The following is a 19,705-nucleotide window of genomic DNA, read 5'->3' as shown; positions in this document are numbered from 1 at the left end:
CAGCGCTCACCTTCTCCAGCGTCTGCACGAACTGGTCCACAGGGATGGAGCCACTCAGCAGAGGCTTCAGAACCTTGCAGTCTGGAATGTCATCACTTGCCCGCTTTCGCTTCTTGCCGCCTGTGGGCTGGGTGGGCCTGGGCGGAGGCTGGGCAGGAGGAAAACAGGGGTCTCGTCAAGAAATCACCTAGGAGCCCCAGGTCGGTGCAGGCCACCCGTGGGACCCTCTTCCTGGGAGGGCCAGGGCCTGGCCCGGTGCCGCTGTGCCCTGTGTTCAGGGCTGTCCAGCTGGATCTCCACACAGTACACACAAGCTAAAGCCAACGAGCCACAGAATCATCACCTCAGCTGGCAAAGACACCTTCCTTTTAGCAAGATCCGTTTTTAATTTTCAGTCGACTCAATTCAGTCGTGTCCAACTCTGTGACCCCCGTGGGCTGTAGCCCCCCAGGCTCCTAAGTAAATTCTTAATAACCCACGTTGGCAGCTGGGCCTGGAGCAGTAGGTACCAGGGCTGAGGACACAGGCTGTGGGGCCAGACTGACCGGTTACAGTCCTTCCGTCAAGAAAACGAAGGGCAGAGCAACTGCCCCTACAGTGGTGATAGTAGAGGACTCTGTGAGGCCTAAATAAGACAATGGCGGGTCAGGACCTGGTCCCGCGCCCAGCACCGTAAGCGGCTGCTACGGGCACACAACACTGTCATCCGACAGTGGCAGAGCCCAGCCCTGACGGGGGTCCCCACAAGGGTGAAGATGGGGGCCCAAACAGCGGTTCCCAGCCCTTGGCCTGACTGCTTTGGGGCCCCCGAGGGCAGGGGCTGCGTCTGCTGTTGGGTCTACCTTCCCTCCCACCTCATGCCTGCGGGCTCAGGACGGACACCCAATGAGAGTTTGTCTCCTGAGCACCACTGGGGGAGCCGATGCTCCTGGAGCTGTGATGGCTCTAGAATGGTGGGCGACCCCGTCCCTATGAATAATTGTTTCTCCTCTCTTTTCTCTCTCCAAGGCACATAGCCAGAGAAATAAGTAGTGCCCTTCCCTTCAGATCTGGTCCCTCAGGAAGTCTGACCTCTACCATCTGCTGGTGTGGGCAGCACTGTCCTGGCAGCTGGCTGGAATGTCGGCACCTTCTCAGGAGGAAGGGTTCCAGTCCCCACAGGCCCTGGAGGTTCCTCTTGCAGCCCAGCCCAGCCTCCCCTGATACCTGAAGAACATGCTTGTTATCTTTCGTGTGCAGCACAGCCGAGACGGTTGCCAAGGAAATGCCAGGCTTAATCTCCATGGGCACCAGCGAGTCTGCAAGCTGGGAGCAAAGATGGGGGTTTCAGTCAGGTTCCCTGTAAACTGGGGGCAGAGGGTGCTGCAGCCGTGCTGCCCAGGGTGAGGGGTTAGGAGGCCACGCTGGGCCACCATGCCCAGCTCAGGGATGGACGGTGAGAAACCGAAAGTTGTACAATGACAGCAGGAGCCTTTAACGCCCCACTTACATCAGTGAATGGATCACCCAAACAGAAAATCAATACGGAAACACTGGCCTCAAATGATACATTAGCCCAAATGGACTTAATAGAGAGAGAGAACATTCTGTCCACAAACAGCAGAATATACCTTCTACCCAAGTGTACGTGGAACATTCTCCAGGACAGATCAAACGTGAGGCCACAGTACAAGTCTCAGCAGATTTTAAGAAGACTGAAATCATATCAAGTATCTTTTCCAACCATAATGCTATGAAACTGGAAATCAACTACATGAAAAGAACTCACACAAGTGCATGGAGGCTAAGCAATGTGCTACTCTACAATGAGCCACTGAGGGGATCAAAGAAGAAATGAAAATACCTGGAGACAAATGAAAATGTAAATACAGTGATTCAAAGTCTTTTTAACACATGCTTATATGGTCATTTATGACAAAGGAAGCCAGAATATACAATGGGGAAGACAGTCTCTTCCATAAATGTTACTGGGAAGACTGGACAGCGATATGCAAAGTCTTGTACCACATAAAACAAACTTAAAATGGATTAAAGACTTAAAATATAAGACCTTAAACCATGAAACTCCTGGAACAAAACACAGGCACCTTCAACATGGGTCTTTTATCAATTTTATTTCTGGATGTATCTCCTCAAGTATGGGATTCAAGAGCAAAGATAAATGAGACTGCATCAAAAAAAAAAGCTTTTGCACAATGAAGGATACGGTCAATAAAACAAGAAGGCTGCCTACGGTAAAGGAGAAAGTATTTACAAATGATGCACCAGCTAATCCAGAATTCACGGGGAACTCCTACAACTCCACATACCCACTCTGAAAATGGGCAGAAGACCCGAATAGGCATTTTTCCAAATAAGACATAGAGATGGCCAGTTACTAATCATCAGGCAAGTGGATATCAACACCACAACGAGGTGTCACCTCATACCTGTCAGAATGGTGGTTGTCAAAAAGACAGCAAATAACTGGTGGTGAGAATATAAGACAGGAGAACACGGGGGCACTGTTGGTGGGGTGGCAGATTGGTGGAGGTGCTATGGAAACAGTATGGCGGTTCCTCAAAAAATTAAAAACAGAACTACCAGATGACCCAGCAAGTCCACTCCTGGGCATTTACGCCAAGAAAACAAAACACTAATTTGAAAAGATGCATGCACCCCTGTGTTCAGGGTAGCATTATTTACTATAGCTAACTAAGATATGGAAGCCACCTAAGTGTCTTCTGATGGATGAATGAAGAAGATGCCACACACACACACACACACACACACACACACACACACGGGATATTAGTCATAAAGAAACAATGAAATTTTGCTGTGACAACATGGATAGACCCAGAGGGTATTATGACAAGTGAAACCTAAAAAGCAAAACAAATGAACAAACAAAGAAACAAACTCAGTTAAGGAGAACAAATAGGTGGTTGCCAGAAGGGAGGCAATGACCAATTTCTCAAATAGGTGACCGAGACTGATTCAAGGGGATGAAATGTACATTATGGGAAACGCAGTCCATAATACTGTACCATTATGGTAACAGACTTAGTGTGGTGATCATTTTGTAATGTAGAGATACACTGAATCACCATGTTATTATGCACCAGGAACTAACATGGAGGAAGGCAGGTCAATTGTACTTCAACTTAAAAAAAGGGGGGGTGGGTGGGGGCTTCCCTGGTGGCTCAGAGGTAAGGATTCCACCTGCCAGTGCAGGACGCACGGGTCCAGTCCCTGATCTGGGAAGATCCCATATGCTGCAGAGCGGTTGGGCCTGTGCACAGCTATGGCGCCTGCGCTCCAGAGCCCAGCGCCGCAACTACCAGGCCCACGTGCCCTAGAGGCCACGCTCCGCAACAGGAGAAGCCACTGCAACGGGAGAGCGGCACGCTGCAGCTAGAGAGGAGCCCGTGCAGCAAGACCCAGCACAGCCAAAAATAAACAAAATTTTAAAAAGAGAAAAGAATGTAACAGTGTGAAATGTTCCCACTGAGAGATCCGTGCGCTCTAGGCGCTCGGCCACGCCCATTCACAAATACCGTTTACCTTCTGACGCTGCGCTGACAAAGGTCAGGCTGCCGGGCAGACCTGTAAAGCCAAAGACCTGTCCTGGGGCGGTTCACAGACTGCAGTGTGGGAGCTGAGCAGGCGGGGGACTCTCCCTGGGCGGCCCCAGGAATAAATTCATCTCCAAGGAGACTCTGAAGTGGCAGCTCAGCCACAGGGAAATCTATCCGGAGCCCACAGACGACTCAGTGAAGACATCTCTGGGAAGGAGGGCGCATTCACTGGCCACCCCAGAAACAGAGGTTTTCTCTTAATGGAGGCCCCTGAGGGCTGACGACAGGGCTTCCGCTTTGCACAAGCAGGGAGAGAGAAGGAGGGTCTACCAGGGAGCTGATCTGGGGGAGAGATGAGCATCCACTAGCTGTAGCAAAACCGAAAGAACCGTGACAGACTTTTAACTCCTTCCTCTCACCTGTACTTCCCAGACAAAACCAAATGATACTTCTAGTTCTCTCTCTACATCCCACACACAAAGATTTATGTTAAAGCATGTTTCTAAAAGTATTATTTGCAATTTGAAAATGCAGAAATAATAAATATCCACCAATACAGGAACAGTGAAATGATGAGACATTCACGATAGACCATCTTGAATGACACAATATACTTACCTTTACATGACAAAGGGATTATATGATACATGATTCAAACACACCCACAACACGGTGAACAGACAAGGCAAATGCACAAAAATTGGAATAGTAATTATGTTTGGTATTCAAACTAGGATTGACTTTTTTTTTTTGTCTGTATCCTTTTCCTCCTTATTTCCCAAGTTTTCTAGAATGAACAAGCACACTTTTATGGAAAAATGAATCTTATGACAGGGTCATACAAATCAAGGCCTGAGAAGGCCAAGGGGCCTTAAAAACAAAAGGAGGCTGTCCAGAGCGCTGGTTCTCAGGTGAGGAGCAGGGATCCCACCTGGGCTCCGGAGACCCAATTCTGCCTTACTTTTGCCTTTCACACTGGAAACTGACACCTGGTCACTGACACCTGGTTTCTGACACCAGTGGTTCTCCAATTTTAGCGGGCATCAGGCCCACAAGGAGGCTGGCAGAGACCCAGAGGCTGGGCCTCACCTGGAGTCTCTGCCTCAGCAGGACTGAGGTGGGGCTGCAGAAACCTGCATTTCCAACAGGTTCTCAAGGCTGCCGCTGCTGGCGACAGTGGCCCCGCGTACCCCGCTGCGATCCCCACGGGAAGGCGTGCGCCACGTGCCCCAGCACCGCCACGGCCCAGATCAGCTGGGGGCTCTACACTCACTGGGATTAAAGGACAAAATCTTCACAGAATAAAATCTTTACGTTCTACTAAAATGCATGCAAATGATGATCATGCAGGGATGTAAACTTTCCTTACTTTTTGGTCACTTTCATGTCCTCCATCTACTGCTGAACTCAGTGAGACCTGAGCCTCACTGGCAAATGAGGTCCAGGAAGGACGAGAGAGCCACAAGCCTAAGGTGGCTAATGACAGAGCTGACAACCGCATTATTTGTTCTCCAGGCTCCGACCCCCTGGGTGACACACTGAACTTTACTATAAGCGGCACTCCAGCAGGCCTGGTGTTGACATCTGTTACTTCATTACTGGAAACAGGAGGAAGGGGACTTCCCTGGTGGTCCGGCAGCTGAAGCTTCGCACTCCCAGTGCAGAGAGCCCAGGTTGGATCCCTAAACAGGGAACTAGATCCCAAATGCTGCAACTCAGAGTTCACGAAGGGCTGGACGTTCTGGATGTTCACTAAGGGCTAGCTCACTTTTGCTGCAGCCAAAGAGGCAGCTGAAAAGCTCAGCCCGCTTCCCGCTTACCTGCTAAGGGTCTGTGTACCTTGGTTCATCCATGTGTGACACAAACTGCAAAGAAAGCCACCCCAGGACAGTCTTCCAGACTCAAGCGGAAACCTGGGGAAGCCCCGGGAAGCCCAACGCTCACCTCCGGCATGATTTCGATCTTCTCGTACCGACGCTTGAAGGGCAGGGCGAGGACCTCGGCGCGCCGATAGGACATGGCGGGCGGCTGGCAGTCCACCATGAGGTCCATGCGGTGGGACTGCGCCGGGGGTGGCTGGGTGTACTGCTCGGGGCAGACCACGTGGAGGGGCTGAGGATCGAGAGGGAGGGGTTGGGGGAAGGAGGGCGTGAGGCGGCAGCAGGCCCAGTCCTGACCTCACCCTCCCCAGACGCCACCCAGGCTCACCACAGGGCCGTGCTGAGCTCCCATCCTCTCAAACCCAAGTCACCAGTGACCACAGTGTTGGGGGAGAAGCACGGAAGTTTCAAGGAAAGCCATGGTGATGAGCAAGGGATTTACTGCCTTTGTCTCGTGCATTTGTTTTCTCCCTCTATTTAAGCCTGAGGGTGACATCCAAGGGCCCATTCTCAAAGGGTCTCCAGTCCCTGGAGGGCAGCCTCTCTGTCCCTCAGCAGCACTGACTGGCACCCTGACTCGCTGGCGAAGAAGAGCTGTGGCTTTCTGTGCTCGGCTGGGTCTCCGGTCTGGACCTGTAGGCCCCCAGGTCCTAGGCAGTGGGCGATGGCCAGGTTGTGTCCTCAGTTGTGGAGGACACACCACGTCAGAGTTTTTTGGTTTTTGTTTTTATAAATGTCTTCTTTTATTATCTTGGGAGAAAAATAATTAGGAAGCCAGTGTTTACTTCGGCCAAATACCACCCAACTGGACACAAGTGGTCCTTGTCAAAAATAATACACTGCTTAGGCTTGCTTTTCCTTCCACTTTTGATTTTTTTTTTTTAGAGGAGAAACCTCTTTCAGGGTGGAAAGCCCACTAGTCTGGAACCTGGAGGGTACTGGGCCGAGCATGCTGGGGGGCGGGGGTGAGGACATTAGCCCTCGTCTGCAGAGCAGAGTGCACAGACGCGGGAGCAAGCGGCACAGTGGGCCCCCACTGCCCCGCCCCTGTACCTGCACTTCTTTGAGCAGCTTCGACACCTGGATGAAATTCAGTCGTGTATCAATGGGGCAGTAGATGCACTTCATGGCCAAGGGCTGGTAGGGAGCCAGTGCTTCCAGGTACGAGAAGTCGGGTTCTAAGGGGAACGCAAGAAAGGAAATTCAAAATGAAGGCGCCGGGGGCTTCCTTGGCGGTTCAGTGGCTAAGACTCCGCGCTCCCAATGCAGGGTGTCTGGGTTTGATCCCTGGTCAGGGAACTGGATCCCCCGGGTCGTAACTAAGACCTGGTGCAGCCAAGAAAGTAAGTGTTAAAAATGAAAGCAATAGACGTGCGGCCATGTGAGGAAGCGGCTGGCATGCCCAAGGCCCAGCGGATGGACAGCAAGACAGCAAAGGCCCTGCGGGTACAGGAGACAGAGTCCTGACTGGGGGGAGAGGAGTGATCGCTGGGCAGAGAGGGAGAGGCCGGACCAAGCGCTGCAGGCCGGACGTGGAACTGCAGGCAGGAGTGTGAACTCGAGGTTTTCAACACTGACAGAGAGAGATGAGACAATGAAGGGATACCTAAGTAAATGAGGGAGAGAAGAAAGCTCTTCTTTGCAACAAGATGCCAACTAACAAATGTAGAAGAAACCATGAAATTGGAAAAAAAAAAAAGTCATGCGTTGGCAGCCATCGCAGGAATAATTTATTCAGACCAGAATCATCAATAGATGCTGGGAAAATTAGATAAACCTCTGGGGAGGACCAGATGAATAGACAGCCTCAAAGTGTCCCCCAAGAGATACTGATTAATACAAAAGTGGTGACTTCACAGTGGAGAAGTCCGGCCCAGGCCACTCAAAGCAAGAGCTCAAAGATCACCCCCACGCAAGAGACAAGTCCCACGCCTCCTACTCGACAGGATGCAAAGAAGAAAGAGAAGGATCGTGACCTGTGTCAACAAGACGCCTGTGCTGAGGCTGCTGGCCCATCCGTAGTGCCTGTCCAGCGCCCAGGAACCGTCCTTGCCTCACTGGCCGGCCTGTTCTCTGCGGAGCCCCACTGGAGCTGGCCTGCCAAGGACTGCTTACTCTAACTGAGAAAGCTGCCCACCTCGGGCCAAAAGCATTGGCTTAGTCCTGGCATGAAAAATGACCTGTAGGTTCCTGACACAGCCTGTGCCCCATGAGGACACCACTTCCCATACGTAGCCCCCGGCTTCCACGCACTGCTCCTTACCCCGGGGAACTCTGGAGAAGGCACAGAGCTTCCAGGTTTCTAAATGCTCACTCTTCCGGTGGATCCTGTCTACCCAAGAAGAACCCAGAAACCCCCAAAGCAGCCTGACCTGCCTGGGGGATGACCATCTCTCTCTGATGGATACTGAGTATCCACTGTATGGATACAATTCCCAGGGGTCACACAACCAGGAAAAGTGTCCCAGAACCTAGCAGACACTGTAAATGATACAGCTTGTGCTCTGGAAGTGCAGCACACCAGTTTAAATATAAATTCCTGACCCAGACAAATGCTGGGTGACACACGTACGGACAGTCATGTAGCCCTTGCTTTCTTTTCAGCTGGCTGAAGGGAAGTTTCTGGTCTCGTGACACTTCTTCTGCGCCTTGTCCTACTGTGCCCACTGTCACATCAGAGCCAACATCCCTCAGAAAGAACAGGAGCTCCCTCTTAGTCCTACTGCTGATAGCCTTCTCCGGATGACTTCCTGTTTAGCCGAACCTGGCAATCAATGGTGAGGCTCTGGGCGGTGTGAACCTTACAGCCTGGCTTCCTCTGCCTGTGGCTAACAGGGGGCCTGGACGGAGCACAGCTGCCCCTACCAGCTGCTCCTCTGAGTGCTTCCGTCACTCGAGGCCAGGCGACGTCCTCCCGCTGCACACAAACCATCCCACACGATGCCGATGTCACAAAAGGCTGCTCGGTGACCACCATGGATCAAGACCGAAACAAGGCCCTCTGTAGTCATGCCTGAATGCAAGACCACAACCCTGTCCAAACCTCAAAACAAGCAAATGCCACCCTGTCCTGGCTCTGTTCTTCTAACCCTCTAGACAAGAATCAAGATGTCCAACCAGAGAACTACTTCCAGTCCTGATGACACCAAGCTGGAGCAATGAGCCCATCTCCAAGATCACCCCACCCAAGGCCCAACCTGTAAGTTCTTTTGACCATGTCCTGTGAAGCCTCCCGCCTCCCCCTGGCAGTCTCCCCAACTCACTGCAGAGTCAGCACCCAAGTCTGTTTGATTACTGGGATGTTCCTGGTGGTCTCTGGCTGGCCCCACTGCTGAGCACAGGGAAGGGGCCACCTGGCCCCAAGGCTTTGGGCATAACTAGACTCCTCCACCACTCATGTCTTAAAAGTCATTAGAAAACTCCCAGAAGGCAACCGGTCCTTTCTCCCCAGGCTTTTGGGCCAGGCCTTGTAAGAACTCCTTCCTTATAACATTTCACTAAAAGCACAGAGCTGCCCGAGGAGGAGCCACCTACAGTCTCATCTTACAGAGGCGAGTAACCTGGCTGAGATTACAGTAACTCCGCCTAGATTTCATATCAAGGCTCTTTACTTCAATGCCTATGAGAGTTTCAAATCCCAAGACTATCTGAAGACCCTGATTGATAAGATAATGATTAAGTAAAACCCCAAGCCAGAGCAAACTATAACCTAAGGAGAAAGATCCATCTCAGTCAGTAATTCCTTAAGGGTGAAGCGACACTGATCACTGGAATTCCTGCAGTTTTTGAATAGCTTACAAAATCCTGTCAACAGCAGTTCTAGACCAGAAACCTGTCTCGGGGACAAAATCTACAAAAACAGCTATGAAAGCCCTGTCCAGTGCAGTCACCTAATGGGACACTTTGTTTGTTCTTCTCCTCCGCCTGCTGGTGATTTATCCTTTCGTATTTACAACAGAATACTGATCTAAAGGATTGTTGCTTTTGAACTGTGGTGTTGGAGAAGACTCTTGAGAGTCCCTTGAACAGCAAGGAGATCCAACCAGTCGATCCTAAAGGAAATCAGTCCTGAATATTCATTGGAAGGACTGATGCTAAAGCTGAAGCTCTAATACTTTGGCCTCCTGATGCAAAGAGCCGACTCACTGGAAAAGATTCTGATGATGAGAAAGATTGACGGCAGGAGGAGAAGTGGGTGACAAAGGATGAGATGGTTGGATGGCATCACTGACTCAACAGACATGAGTCTGAGCAAGCTCCGGAAGATGGTGAAGGACAGGGAAGCCTGGTGTGCTGTAGTCCCCGAGGTCACAAAGAGTCGGACACAACAACAACAACAGTATCATATTTACACCTTACTGTCAATTCTTCCTGGGGTCTCTACGTGGTAGGTAACATCCTACAGGTATTCAGGGATGGTCCCAGTGGGAAGCACAGGGTTTTGTTTGCTGGTTGATTCACCTGTGAAGATGACCGTGTTGAGACTCGACTTGCCCCAGAGCTCCATGAAATGGACCACGTCCCCGAACCGGAGGGAGGGGTGTCCAGTGAAGACCACGCACGGCTGCCTGAAGTCGTTACTGAAGTCTCCATGGATGCTGGGGTAGTGCTTCAGCTTGTTGGTCTGAATGAGCTAGAGCACGTGTCAAAAGCACAGGAAGAGATGTTAGCCTGCCCATGAAGGAAGGACTGCTGCATGTCAGAGTGAGTGGAGAACATTAAAAATACAAGATAAGGATACAGGTTTTTAACCTACAATGTGACCTTCTCCAACGATGGGTCTTTGGGTAACACTGGTCTATATGTGTGTTAGTCATTCAGTCGTGTCCGACTCTTTGCGTCCTCATGGACTGTGGCCCGCAAGGTTCCTCTGTGCATGGAATTCTCCAGGCAAGAATGTTGGAGTGAGTAGCCATTCCCTTCTCCAAGGGATCTTCCTGACCCAGGGATCAAACCTGGGTCTCCTGCATTGCAGGCAGATTCTCTACCATCTGAGCCACCAGGGAAGCTCTACAAGTGTCATACTTATTCGAAACTTTCATTCAGGCTGTTCTGGCTGGATTCCGTCTAACCCTTCCTTTATAGCTTCCTGACACTCTGAGCCCCAGGCCCAGAAGTCCCCCAGAAGTCTTCGAAGTACAAGTAACTTTCCCAAACTCTGAGCATCACTGAGTTCTGTCAACAACTAACACCTCACACAGTAACCTCGTTTACCAGCACAGGACCACCGCTTGGGAAGGTGGAGCTGTGTTACGTCACCGTGGGGACCGAAGCACAAGGACCAAGGCTTTCAGAAGCGTGCGCGGGAGGCGTGACGTCCTCCCGACAGAGAGCTGCGGTGAGGAGCAGGCCATGCACGGTTTCAAACCTGTCTCAAAAAGTGGATGTTCTGAACCATAAAGGTCCTCTTTTCAGTACAACCCCTGGAAATACTCTCCTGCCAATCAGGCCTGACCCAAGACAACACCATATACAGTGAGCACCACAGATGGCCTCTTGTGACACGGCTCAGAAGTTCTTCATGCTGCCCCAGCCCCACTGCTTCACTCTGGCACCAACAAGTCAGATGACAAACACCCACACTTCAGAGACCCTCAGTATCAACTAGTATTGCCTTTGAGAGGCTTAGTGGTAAAGAATCTGCCTGCAGTGCAGAAGACCTGGGTTTGATCCCTGGGTCAGGACGATCCCCCGGAGAATGGAATGGCAACCCACTCCAGTATTCTTGCCTGAAAAATCTCATGGACAGAGGAACCTGGCGGGCTACAGTCCATGAAGTCTCAAAGACTCAGACATGACTTAGTGACTAAATGACAACAACAACATTGCCCTGAGATGCTGTCTGATGGATAAAGAATTGGTGTGAGACATTTCTCGATCCTGTAGTCATTCCTAATGCATACGAGGGGAGCCCGCAACAACTCCAAGCCCACCTGTTGCCATCCCAACAGTGAGGATGAGGCAAGAATGGGGCCATTCCCAAAGGGAAACCCAACTTTCTTTACTCTGAAAGACTTAACCTTTAATTCTAAGAGACTGCTTTCATTAGCAAGACCACCCTGGAGGTCTTAATCAGGGCTCACATGCCTGGCTGGGATACGAATAGTAAAGATGGAACACTCATTGCATTCTTACTTCCTAGTTACATACTAATAAAACTGACATTTTTTATAACCTATGTGGCCCAAAGCATTACTCACCCCAGTTAAATGGATAAATGGCTGGCTAAAGGACCAGTTCTCTTGTACCCACACATGTCAAAGAGATGACTGGGAATCGAAGAAGAGCAGTAGGTCTTTGCACATTAGTCACTTTTTAGGCGCTCTGATTTTTTCCCCCCATTATATCTACTTTTCCAGCTGACTTACCACCTTTTTGACAATCCAGAATTATCTCTGTGCTGTTTTAAGGTCTAAACTACACAGGCAGTGGAGCTGCAGGCAGGAATTCTGTAAAGCAGTTTTTCATCAGTACTAAAGGCAGAAGTGTATTTTCTCATGGACACTGGTCACGTGACACTGGCTATCAATTCCATCACGCCCTAATATCAATAAGTACGTATTAGGAACCCTGATTGTGCAACTTGGGTCTTTTCCCATCCCTAGCTGTGAGTGGGACAAAGGTCATTCGTGACAAACTTGTGGGTAAGAACATGGTAATACCCTTGGAGATCAAGTTCTAAGGAAAGGCGAACTGTTACTAGGGAAGAGGCAGGTACACTTTCAGTGTAAAGCCACCACCGAGCATGTTCTGCCACACTTAATGTTCTGACACGATTAGATTTCTACCCTGAGTTTCACTGTAGTAATGACAGAGTTTGCAAAAGCCTTGGCGGCTGTTAAGACAGTATGAGGGGGCCTTCCTGGTGGCTCAGTGGTAAAGAATCCGCCTGTCAGTGCAGGCGACATGGGTTCTATCCCGGATCTGGGAAGATCCCACATGCCACGGGACAACTGAGCCCGTGCGCCACAACTACTGAGCCTGAGCTCTAGAGCGTGGGAGCCGCAACTGCTGAAGCTCCTGCACCACAGAGCCTGTGCTCTGCAGTAAGAGAAGCCACCGCAAGGAGAAGCCGGAGCCTGCAATGAGAGAGTAGCTCCCGCTCTCCGCAGCTAGAGTGAAGCCCGTGCAGCAGCAAAGACCTAGCACTGCCCTCCCAACCCCTCAAAAGACAGTACGAGGGCTGCATGGGACTTCCCTGGAGGCCCAGTTAAGACTCTGCCTTCCAAGGAGGGGGCGCAGGTTCAATCCCTGGCTGGGGAACCAAGATCCCAGGTGCCACGTGGTGCAGCCAAGAGAATTAAAAACAGAAACAGACAGTATGAGGACTGCAAGTAACTTGCTCAAAACCTTCCACTTGACGTCTTAGTTAATGAAAGACCCCTCCTTGGGAGTAGGAAAACAGTAGTAAGATTTAAAATAATTAGCAGGACATTTGTTGCAATTTACTCAAGTCAAATAGTTAATTGCATAATAAGTCAGTCAGTGAAATCCCTATACATAAGTACCTGCACAGATGTACCTAACTGGATGGCATTTTTACAAAACGAAAACATCCGTGTTCCCATTGGCACATCAAGAAACAGCATCACCGGCTCCTCAGAAACGCCCCTTGTCCGCTTCCAGGCCCTGCCCGCCCCCACGGTTGTCTCTGTGATGACCACTCTCCTGACTTCTAATATCAAAGGTGAGCTTTCTGTATGTGTGAAAGTGTTAGTTGCTCAGTCATGTCCGACCCTTTTGTGAACCCATGGACTGTAGCCTGCCAGGCTCCTCTGTCCATGGGATTCTCCAGGCAAGAATACAGGAGTGGGTTGCCATTCCCTTCTCCAGGGATCTTCCTGACCCAGGGATTGAACTCGGGTCTCCTGCACTGCAGGCGGATTCTTTACCACCTGAGCCACCACGGAAGCCAAGAACACTACAAGACGTTCATATGATGTGCTATGAAATATTAGGCAGCAGCAATAACAGTGAGGCACACAGAGAAAGGTTCATCATTTACTGTTTGGTGAAAAACAAAAGTAGTCACGAAACTGGGCACACACAGCCGTATAAAAACACGACTGGTTCTGTGAAGAAGGGGGAATTTTTCTGTTTTTTAAATTGAAATGTTGTCATTTTCATCATTAAATATTTATACCAAGGACATAAGCTATGTTTAGTATCTTATACTAAAAAACATAACTTAGTTGCTCAGTCGTATGTCTCTTTGCAACGCCAAGGACTGTAGCCCACCAGGCTCCTCTGTCCATGGGATCCTCCAGGCAAGAATACTGGAGTGGGTTGCCATTTCCTTCTCCAGGGGATCTTCCTGACTCAGGGATTGAACCCATGTCTCTGGCGTCTCCTGCACTAACAGGTGGGTTCTTTACCACTAGTGCCACCTGGGAAGCCCTTATACTAAGACACAACCAACTCGTAGGAAGACTTTGACAATAAGTAAATCTATTATGCAAAAAGGCAGTAGTAGATACTAGAATAAAATTCCTCACCCAGTCAATGCAACAGAAGTAGACTATGAACTGAGCAACATACTGGAAATGTAAGGTGTTAATAAGAAGAGAAAGTAACACATCTTGAGTTAGCATATTCACGCCACCTTACAAGGCAAACAGAAGGCTGTATCAGTTTATCTCCACATTTCTTAATTCTAATGATCTGCTATTTCCACCCACATATCTTTACCTACATTTCTTACTTGCTCTGACCTAGTGATTCCATTTTCTTACCTCAGCATGAGGAAAAGGCGGTTCTGGGAGGTACACCTTAGTCTGTTTGTTGTGACAAAGCCTTTAAAAACAAAAAAGATGAGCACATTAGGCACAGTGCACAGAGGCATTTGCTGCCACCTAGTGGTTAAACAGTGCAAATACATGCTGAGGTTTAAAATTTTCCTGCCAGTGAATCTCACTGTAAATAGCTGGCATTTATAAAGTAATTAGGATGTAAGTCTCTTGTGAGTGTATTTTTAACCTTTGAAATTCCTCAATAAATTTTTTCCCTTAAAACACAAGCTTCTAATTTCGGAGTAATTTTAGATTTACAGAAAATTTGCAAAGATAGTACAGAGTTCATCATCTCACTGTTTTGCTAAACTAAGACATTGACATCAGCACACTACAGTTACCTAAACTCTAGACTCTACTCAGCTGTCACCAGTTTTTCCACTGATTTTTTTTTTTCTCCTCCAGGATCCAAGATACTGTATTTCATTTAGTTGTGGTCAGTTTTTTTGGCTGTACCACAAGGCTATAAGGATCTTAATCCCCAGACCGGGGACTGAACCCATGCCTCCTGCAGTGGATGCACGAAGTCCAAACCATGGACCACCAGGAAATTCCAAAGTGACCAATTCTGAGTAGAAAGTAATTTTCTGTTGAGACAGATTTCTATTTGTACATGTACCATTTCATAAATAGCAGAATTTGGTAAGTCTAACTGGAGAGTAATAAATCTCTCCAGGAACTATCTTAATTCAGAGACACTGACTGTTTTAGGTAGTCTGTTTTTCCCTAGTCAGATGTGACATTTAAGACACGGAGATTTCTGGAAAAACAAATATGATAAAAAGTTAATCAAGGTATGTGGTGCTCTGTAGGTCTGACATTTTTAAGTTGGGGGAAAAAACACATGCAGTGATTGTTAGAACCCGCTTCTAAGAATCCTACTAAAGCAGAATTAAAGCATTTCAACATTTCTAACAGATATTACTTTTGATGGAATAATTCAGGACTCTGGGGGTCTAGGTTTAGTCTTAACTTCATTACACAATCTGTTATCTAATTTTTCCTACCTTTGGTTGAACTCGACTTTAAAAACATCACTTTTTAAAACATCACTTCCACAACTCCTTTGTGGAAGAAGAAGTAAAACACAAAAACATGATACTTTTTGAAGGGTTACTTATTAATAGTGTCTAAACAGACAATAGTAGTGTCTTTATTTCAAACTCAGTAAAAGGGATAAAAGAGCTTGGTTTAAAACTTTAATGTTGAGTGCTGCAAAGGATAATATATCAGTTAGCATCAGTATATAAAAGTATAAAACTAAAATACTTCTGTCAAAAAATAAAAGAGATAAATGCATTTCATGCAAAGATGGGCACAATAAAGGAGAGAAATGGTATGGACCTAACAGGAGCAGAAGATATAAAGCAGAGGTGGCAAGAATACACAGAAGAACTATACAAAAATGATCTTCATGACCCAGACAACCATGACGGTGTGATCACTCACCTAGAGCCAGACATCCTGGAATGAGAAGTCAAGTGGGCCTTAGGAAGCATCACTACTAACAAAGCTGGGATTCCAACTGAGCTATTTCAAGTCCTAAAAGATGATGCTTTGAAGTGCTGCACTCAATATGCCAGCAAATTTGGAAAACTCAGCAGTGCCTACAGGACTGGAAAAGGTCAGCTTTTATTCCAATTCCAAAGAAAGGCAATGCCAAAGAATGTTCAAACCACCACTTAATTGCACTTATCTCACACGCTAGCAAAGTATTGCTCAAATTTCTCCAAGTCAGATTTCAACAGTACATGAATTGAGAACTTCCAGATGTTCAAGCTGAATTTAGAAAAGGCAGAGGAACCAGAGATCAAATTGTCACCATTTGTTGGATCATCGAAAGAGAAAGAGAATTCCGGAAAAACACCTGTATCTGCTTCATTGACTATGCTAAAGCCTTTGACTGTGTGGATCACAACAAACTGTGGAAAATTCTTCAAGAGATGGGAATACCAGACCACCTTACTTGCCTCCTGAGAAATCTGTATGCAGGTCAGGAAGCAACAGTTAGAACAGGATATGGAACAACAGACTGTGTCCAAGCTGGGGAAGGAGTATGTCGAGGATGTATATTGTCACCCTGCTTATTTAACTTATATGCAGAGTACATGATGAGAAACGCTGGGCTGGATGAAGCACAAGCTGGAATCAAGACTGCCAGGAGAAATATCACTAACCTCAGATATGCAGATGACACTACCTTTATGGCAGAAAGCAAGAAGAACTAAAGAGCCTCTTGATGAAAGTGAAAGAGGAGAGTAAAAAAGCTGACTTAAAACTCAACATTCAAAAAACTAAGATCATGGCATCTGGTTCTATCACTTCATGGCAAACAGATGGGAAACAATGGAAATAGTGACAGACTTGATTTTTTTGGGCTCCAAAATCACCGCAGATGGTGACTGCAGTCATGAAATTAAAAGACGCTTACTCCTTGGAATAAAGTTATGACCAAGACAGCATATTCAAAAGCAGAGACATTACTTGGCGGACAAAGTCTGTCTAGTTAAAGCTATGGTTTTTCCAGTAGTCATGTATGGATGTGAGAGTTGGACCATAAAGAAAGCTTAGCACCCAAAATTGATGCTTTTGAACTGTGGTGTTGGAGAAGACTCTTGAGAGTCCCTGGGACTGCAAAGAGATCAAATTAGTCAACCCTAAAGGAAATCAGTCCTGAATGTTCATTGGAAGGACTGATGCTGAAGCTGAAACTCCAATACTTTGGCCACCAGATGTGAAAAACTGACTCATGTGAAAAGATCCTGATGCTGGGAAAGATTAAAGGCAGGAGGAGAAGGGGACAACAGAGGATGAGATGGTTGGATGGTAGCACCGAGTCAATGGACATGAGTTTGAGCAAGCTCTGGGAGTTGGTGATGGACAGGGAGGCCTGGCGTGTTGCAGTCCATGCGGTTGGAAAGAGTCAGAAATGATTGAGCGACTGAACTGAAATGCAACGTGGGGGACTCCTCTGGTGGTCCAGTGGCTAAGACTCGGTGCTCTCAATGCAGGAGGCCCAGGTTCAATCCCTGGTCAGGGAACTAGACCCCACATGCTGTAACTAAGTGTTCATATGCTGTAACAAAGACCCAGTGCAGCCAAGCACATAAATATTAAAGAGGAATGAACCAATGAGTGCCATGTGCTACCCTGGATCGGATCCTGGAAGAGGAAACAGGCATTGGTGGAATAGCTGGTGTAATATGAATAAAGCCTGGAGTTCAGTTAATAATACTGTGCTTATGTTAATTTCTTAGCTTTGATACAGAATGCATGACCATGTAAGATATGAACACTGGGGTAGGGGGGAACCTGAGGAGAAGGTATATGGGAGTTTCTGTACTATATCTGCAGCCTTTCTATACTTAAAATTGTTTACTAAAAGGAACAAGTTATTATTGAAAAAACAAATTCAAAAGACAAAACTGAAAAAAGGGCCAAAATGGGAAACAATGTCTGTAGATATAACAAAGCATTAGGATCTTTAATACATGTATAGGGTTCAAATAAATAGATAAAGGTACAACACCTCTGGTATGTAAATAGGCAAATAAGGAGTAATTTACAGAAGACACAAACATTTTTCTGGAAAGCAATTTAGATTTGTATAATGAACATTAAAAACTATGTACATCTTTTGTTCCAGTAATACTATTTTTAGTAACTTACCCAAAGCGGATGTAGTCATAAATATACAGAATGATATTAATCGAAAATTTATCACTAAAAGGAAAAAAACTGGGAAAAGCCTGTCCACCCATAAGACAACAGTTATGTAAATTATACTATGTATAAATGATGAGTGATGATGTCATAATGCAGTCAAGGAAAAATGATGGTATCAAGGATTTTCTAATGCTCTAATCTAGTATTGGGCTTCCTTGGTAGCTCAGCTGGTAAAGAATCCGCCTGCAATGCAGGACACCCCGGTTCGATTCCTGGGTCAGGAGGATCCACTAGAGAAGGGATAGGCCACCCACTCCAGTATTCTTGGGCTTCCCTGGTGGCTCAGCTGGGAATGAATCTGCCTGCAATGCGGATTAAAAAATTTAAAGGCAGGATTCACAATTAAATATTCAGCATGATCCCTACATAGAAAGATGAAATACATCAGAATCTAATAGTGACATTATTTCTGGTAGTGGGATCATGGGTTCTGATTATTTTTTACTGTTCTCTGTAACTTTCTTTTTCTCTAGTAAACATGTATTACACTCATATTAAAAACAAATAACAAAAAACAGGAACTCAAAAACAACCTACTCTTACCAGTCCCGAGTCCTACCCCATCAGACATTCTGACAAGAGTGGATGGAAGCACAGACACCAGTTAGGACACTGCCCACAGGGCTGGTCCCCGAGCCTGCATCGTTCAGTATTTTCAGCTGAGGGTCTGGATGAAGACGTTCAGGACATGCTGATGAACGTGCAGCGATCCTCATGTGGACTGCCACCTAGTCAAGATTACCTTCCCATAATGCGGAGAAGAGACTTCTAATCAAAGAAGAAATCCAATGGCCGCCAATAAAAGTGACCTTTTATTGTTAGTCACTAAGTCAAATATAATATAAACAACAACAAAAAGTCCTATGAACGAACATGAATAATACACACGTTGGACGGAGAAGACTGAATTTAAAAACAGAAAAAAAGGGCCTTGAGCACAACTAAAATGGGAAGAAAAAAACGATACTTAAAAGTGGGGTAGGCAAGCGTGACTTTGGGATAATCTGTGCGAAGAGGTATGCTGCGCAGTTGCTGTTCAGTTGCTTCAGCACGCCAGGCTTCCCTGTCCTTCACTATCTCCCAGAGTTCGTGAACGTTGCACAGAGTAATGTACAAATCCTCTTAAATCAGAGGCTTTGTGGACTATTGTGCCCATTAGGTCATCACACCAGTAGACGGGATTAAGCACACCTGTGTGTCACAACCCCATCCCTGGGTACCATTAAGTCCGGTGTGTAATTTACAGTATTTCCTCCTACCCTGCCTTTTTGTGGCCAGGTGAGTTAGATTCAAACATCTGTCTAAACAATCCTGAAAAGGTTCACCCACTTCATATTGTTCAATAATTTACCCATCCTAGGATTTGATCAAATAATTTCCTGTTGTAATAAAACACTGTCACCAAATATACTATTGAAATGGAAAAATAAGCTAGTTTTCCCCATCAGATTTGGTATAAAAAATTTCAGAGAACATGAGCTTGGGTTGGAGACTTTTTTTAGCTTTAAGAATGTAACTGCACTTTGTAACAGACAGAGGGAAGCATGTGAGAAGGTAAGTGCATAACAGTTATTGTTCATTTTGAAACTGGTGGCTAAGTTACGTCTTTGCCTTTCCTCCTTCCCTTCTTAATAACAATTCTCCTAAATCCTAGCAAAGTAACTGCTCTGGGTTTCATTAATACAATCTTCATATCACAGAAAGGAAAAAAGAAAAAAATGAAGGTTTCACAGTAAGGTGAGAAAAAATA

General features: G+C 46.9%; 1 protein-coding gene across 1 annotated transcript in view; it reads right to left on the bottom strand.

Annotated features, from left to right (window-relative positions):
• Positions 1-19,705, bottom strand: part of INTS9 (integrator complex subunit 9) — a 126,778-nt gene that overhangs the window by 2,428 nt on the left and 104,645 nt on the right. Inside the window, 6 exon segments of the mRNA NM_001046363.1 lie at positions 11-148; positions 1,207-1,305; positions 5,505-5,672; positions 6,494-6,618; positions 9,902-10,073; positions 14,173-14,233. Coding sequence (NP_001039828.1) covers positions 11-148; positions 1,207-1,305; positions 5,505-5,672; positions 6,494-6,618; positions 9,902-10,073; positions 14,173-14,233 — 763 coding nt within the window.

The sequence above is a fragment of the Bos taurus genome, chromosome 8 (assembly GCF_002263795.3).
Source record: "Bos taurus isolate L1 Dominette 01449 registration number 42190680 breed Hereford chromosome 8, ARS-UCD2.0, whole genome shotgun sequence".
In the NCBI taxonomy this organism is placed as follows: Eukaryota; Metazoa; Chordata; class Mammalia; order Artiodactyla; family Bovidae; genus Bos; species Bos taurus.
Note: the sequence above shows the minus strand (reverse complement) of the source record. Positions and strands in the feature narration are given on the sequence as shown.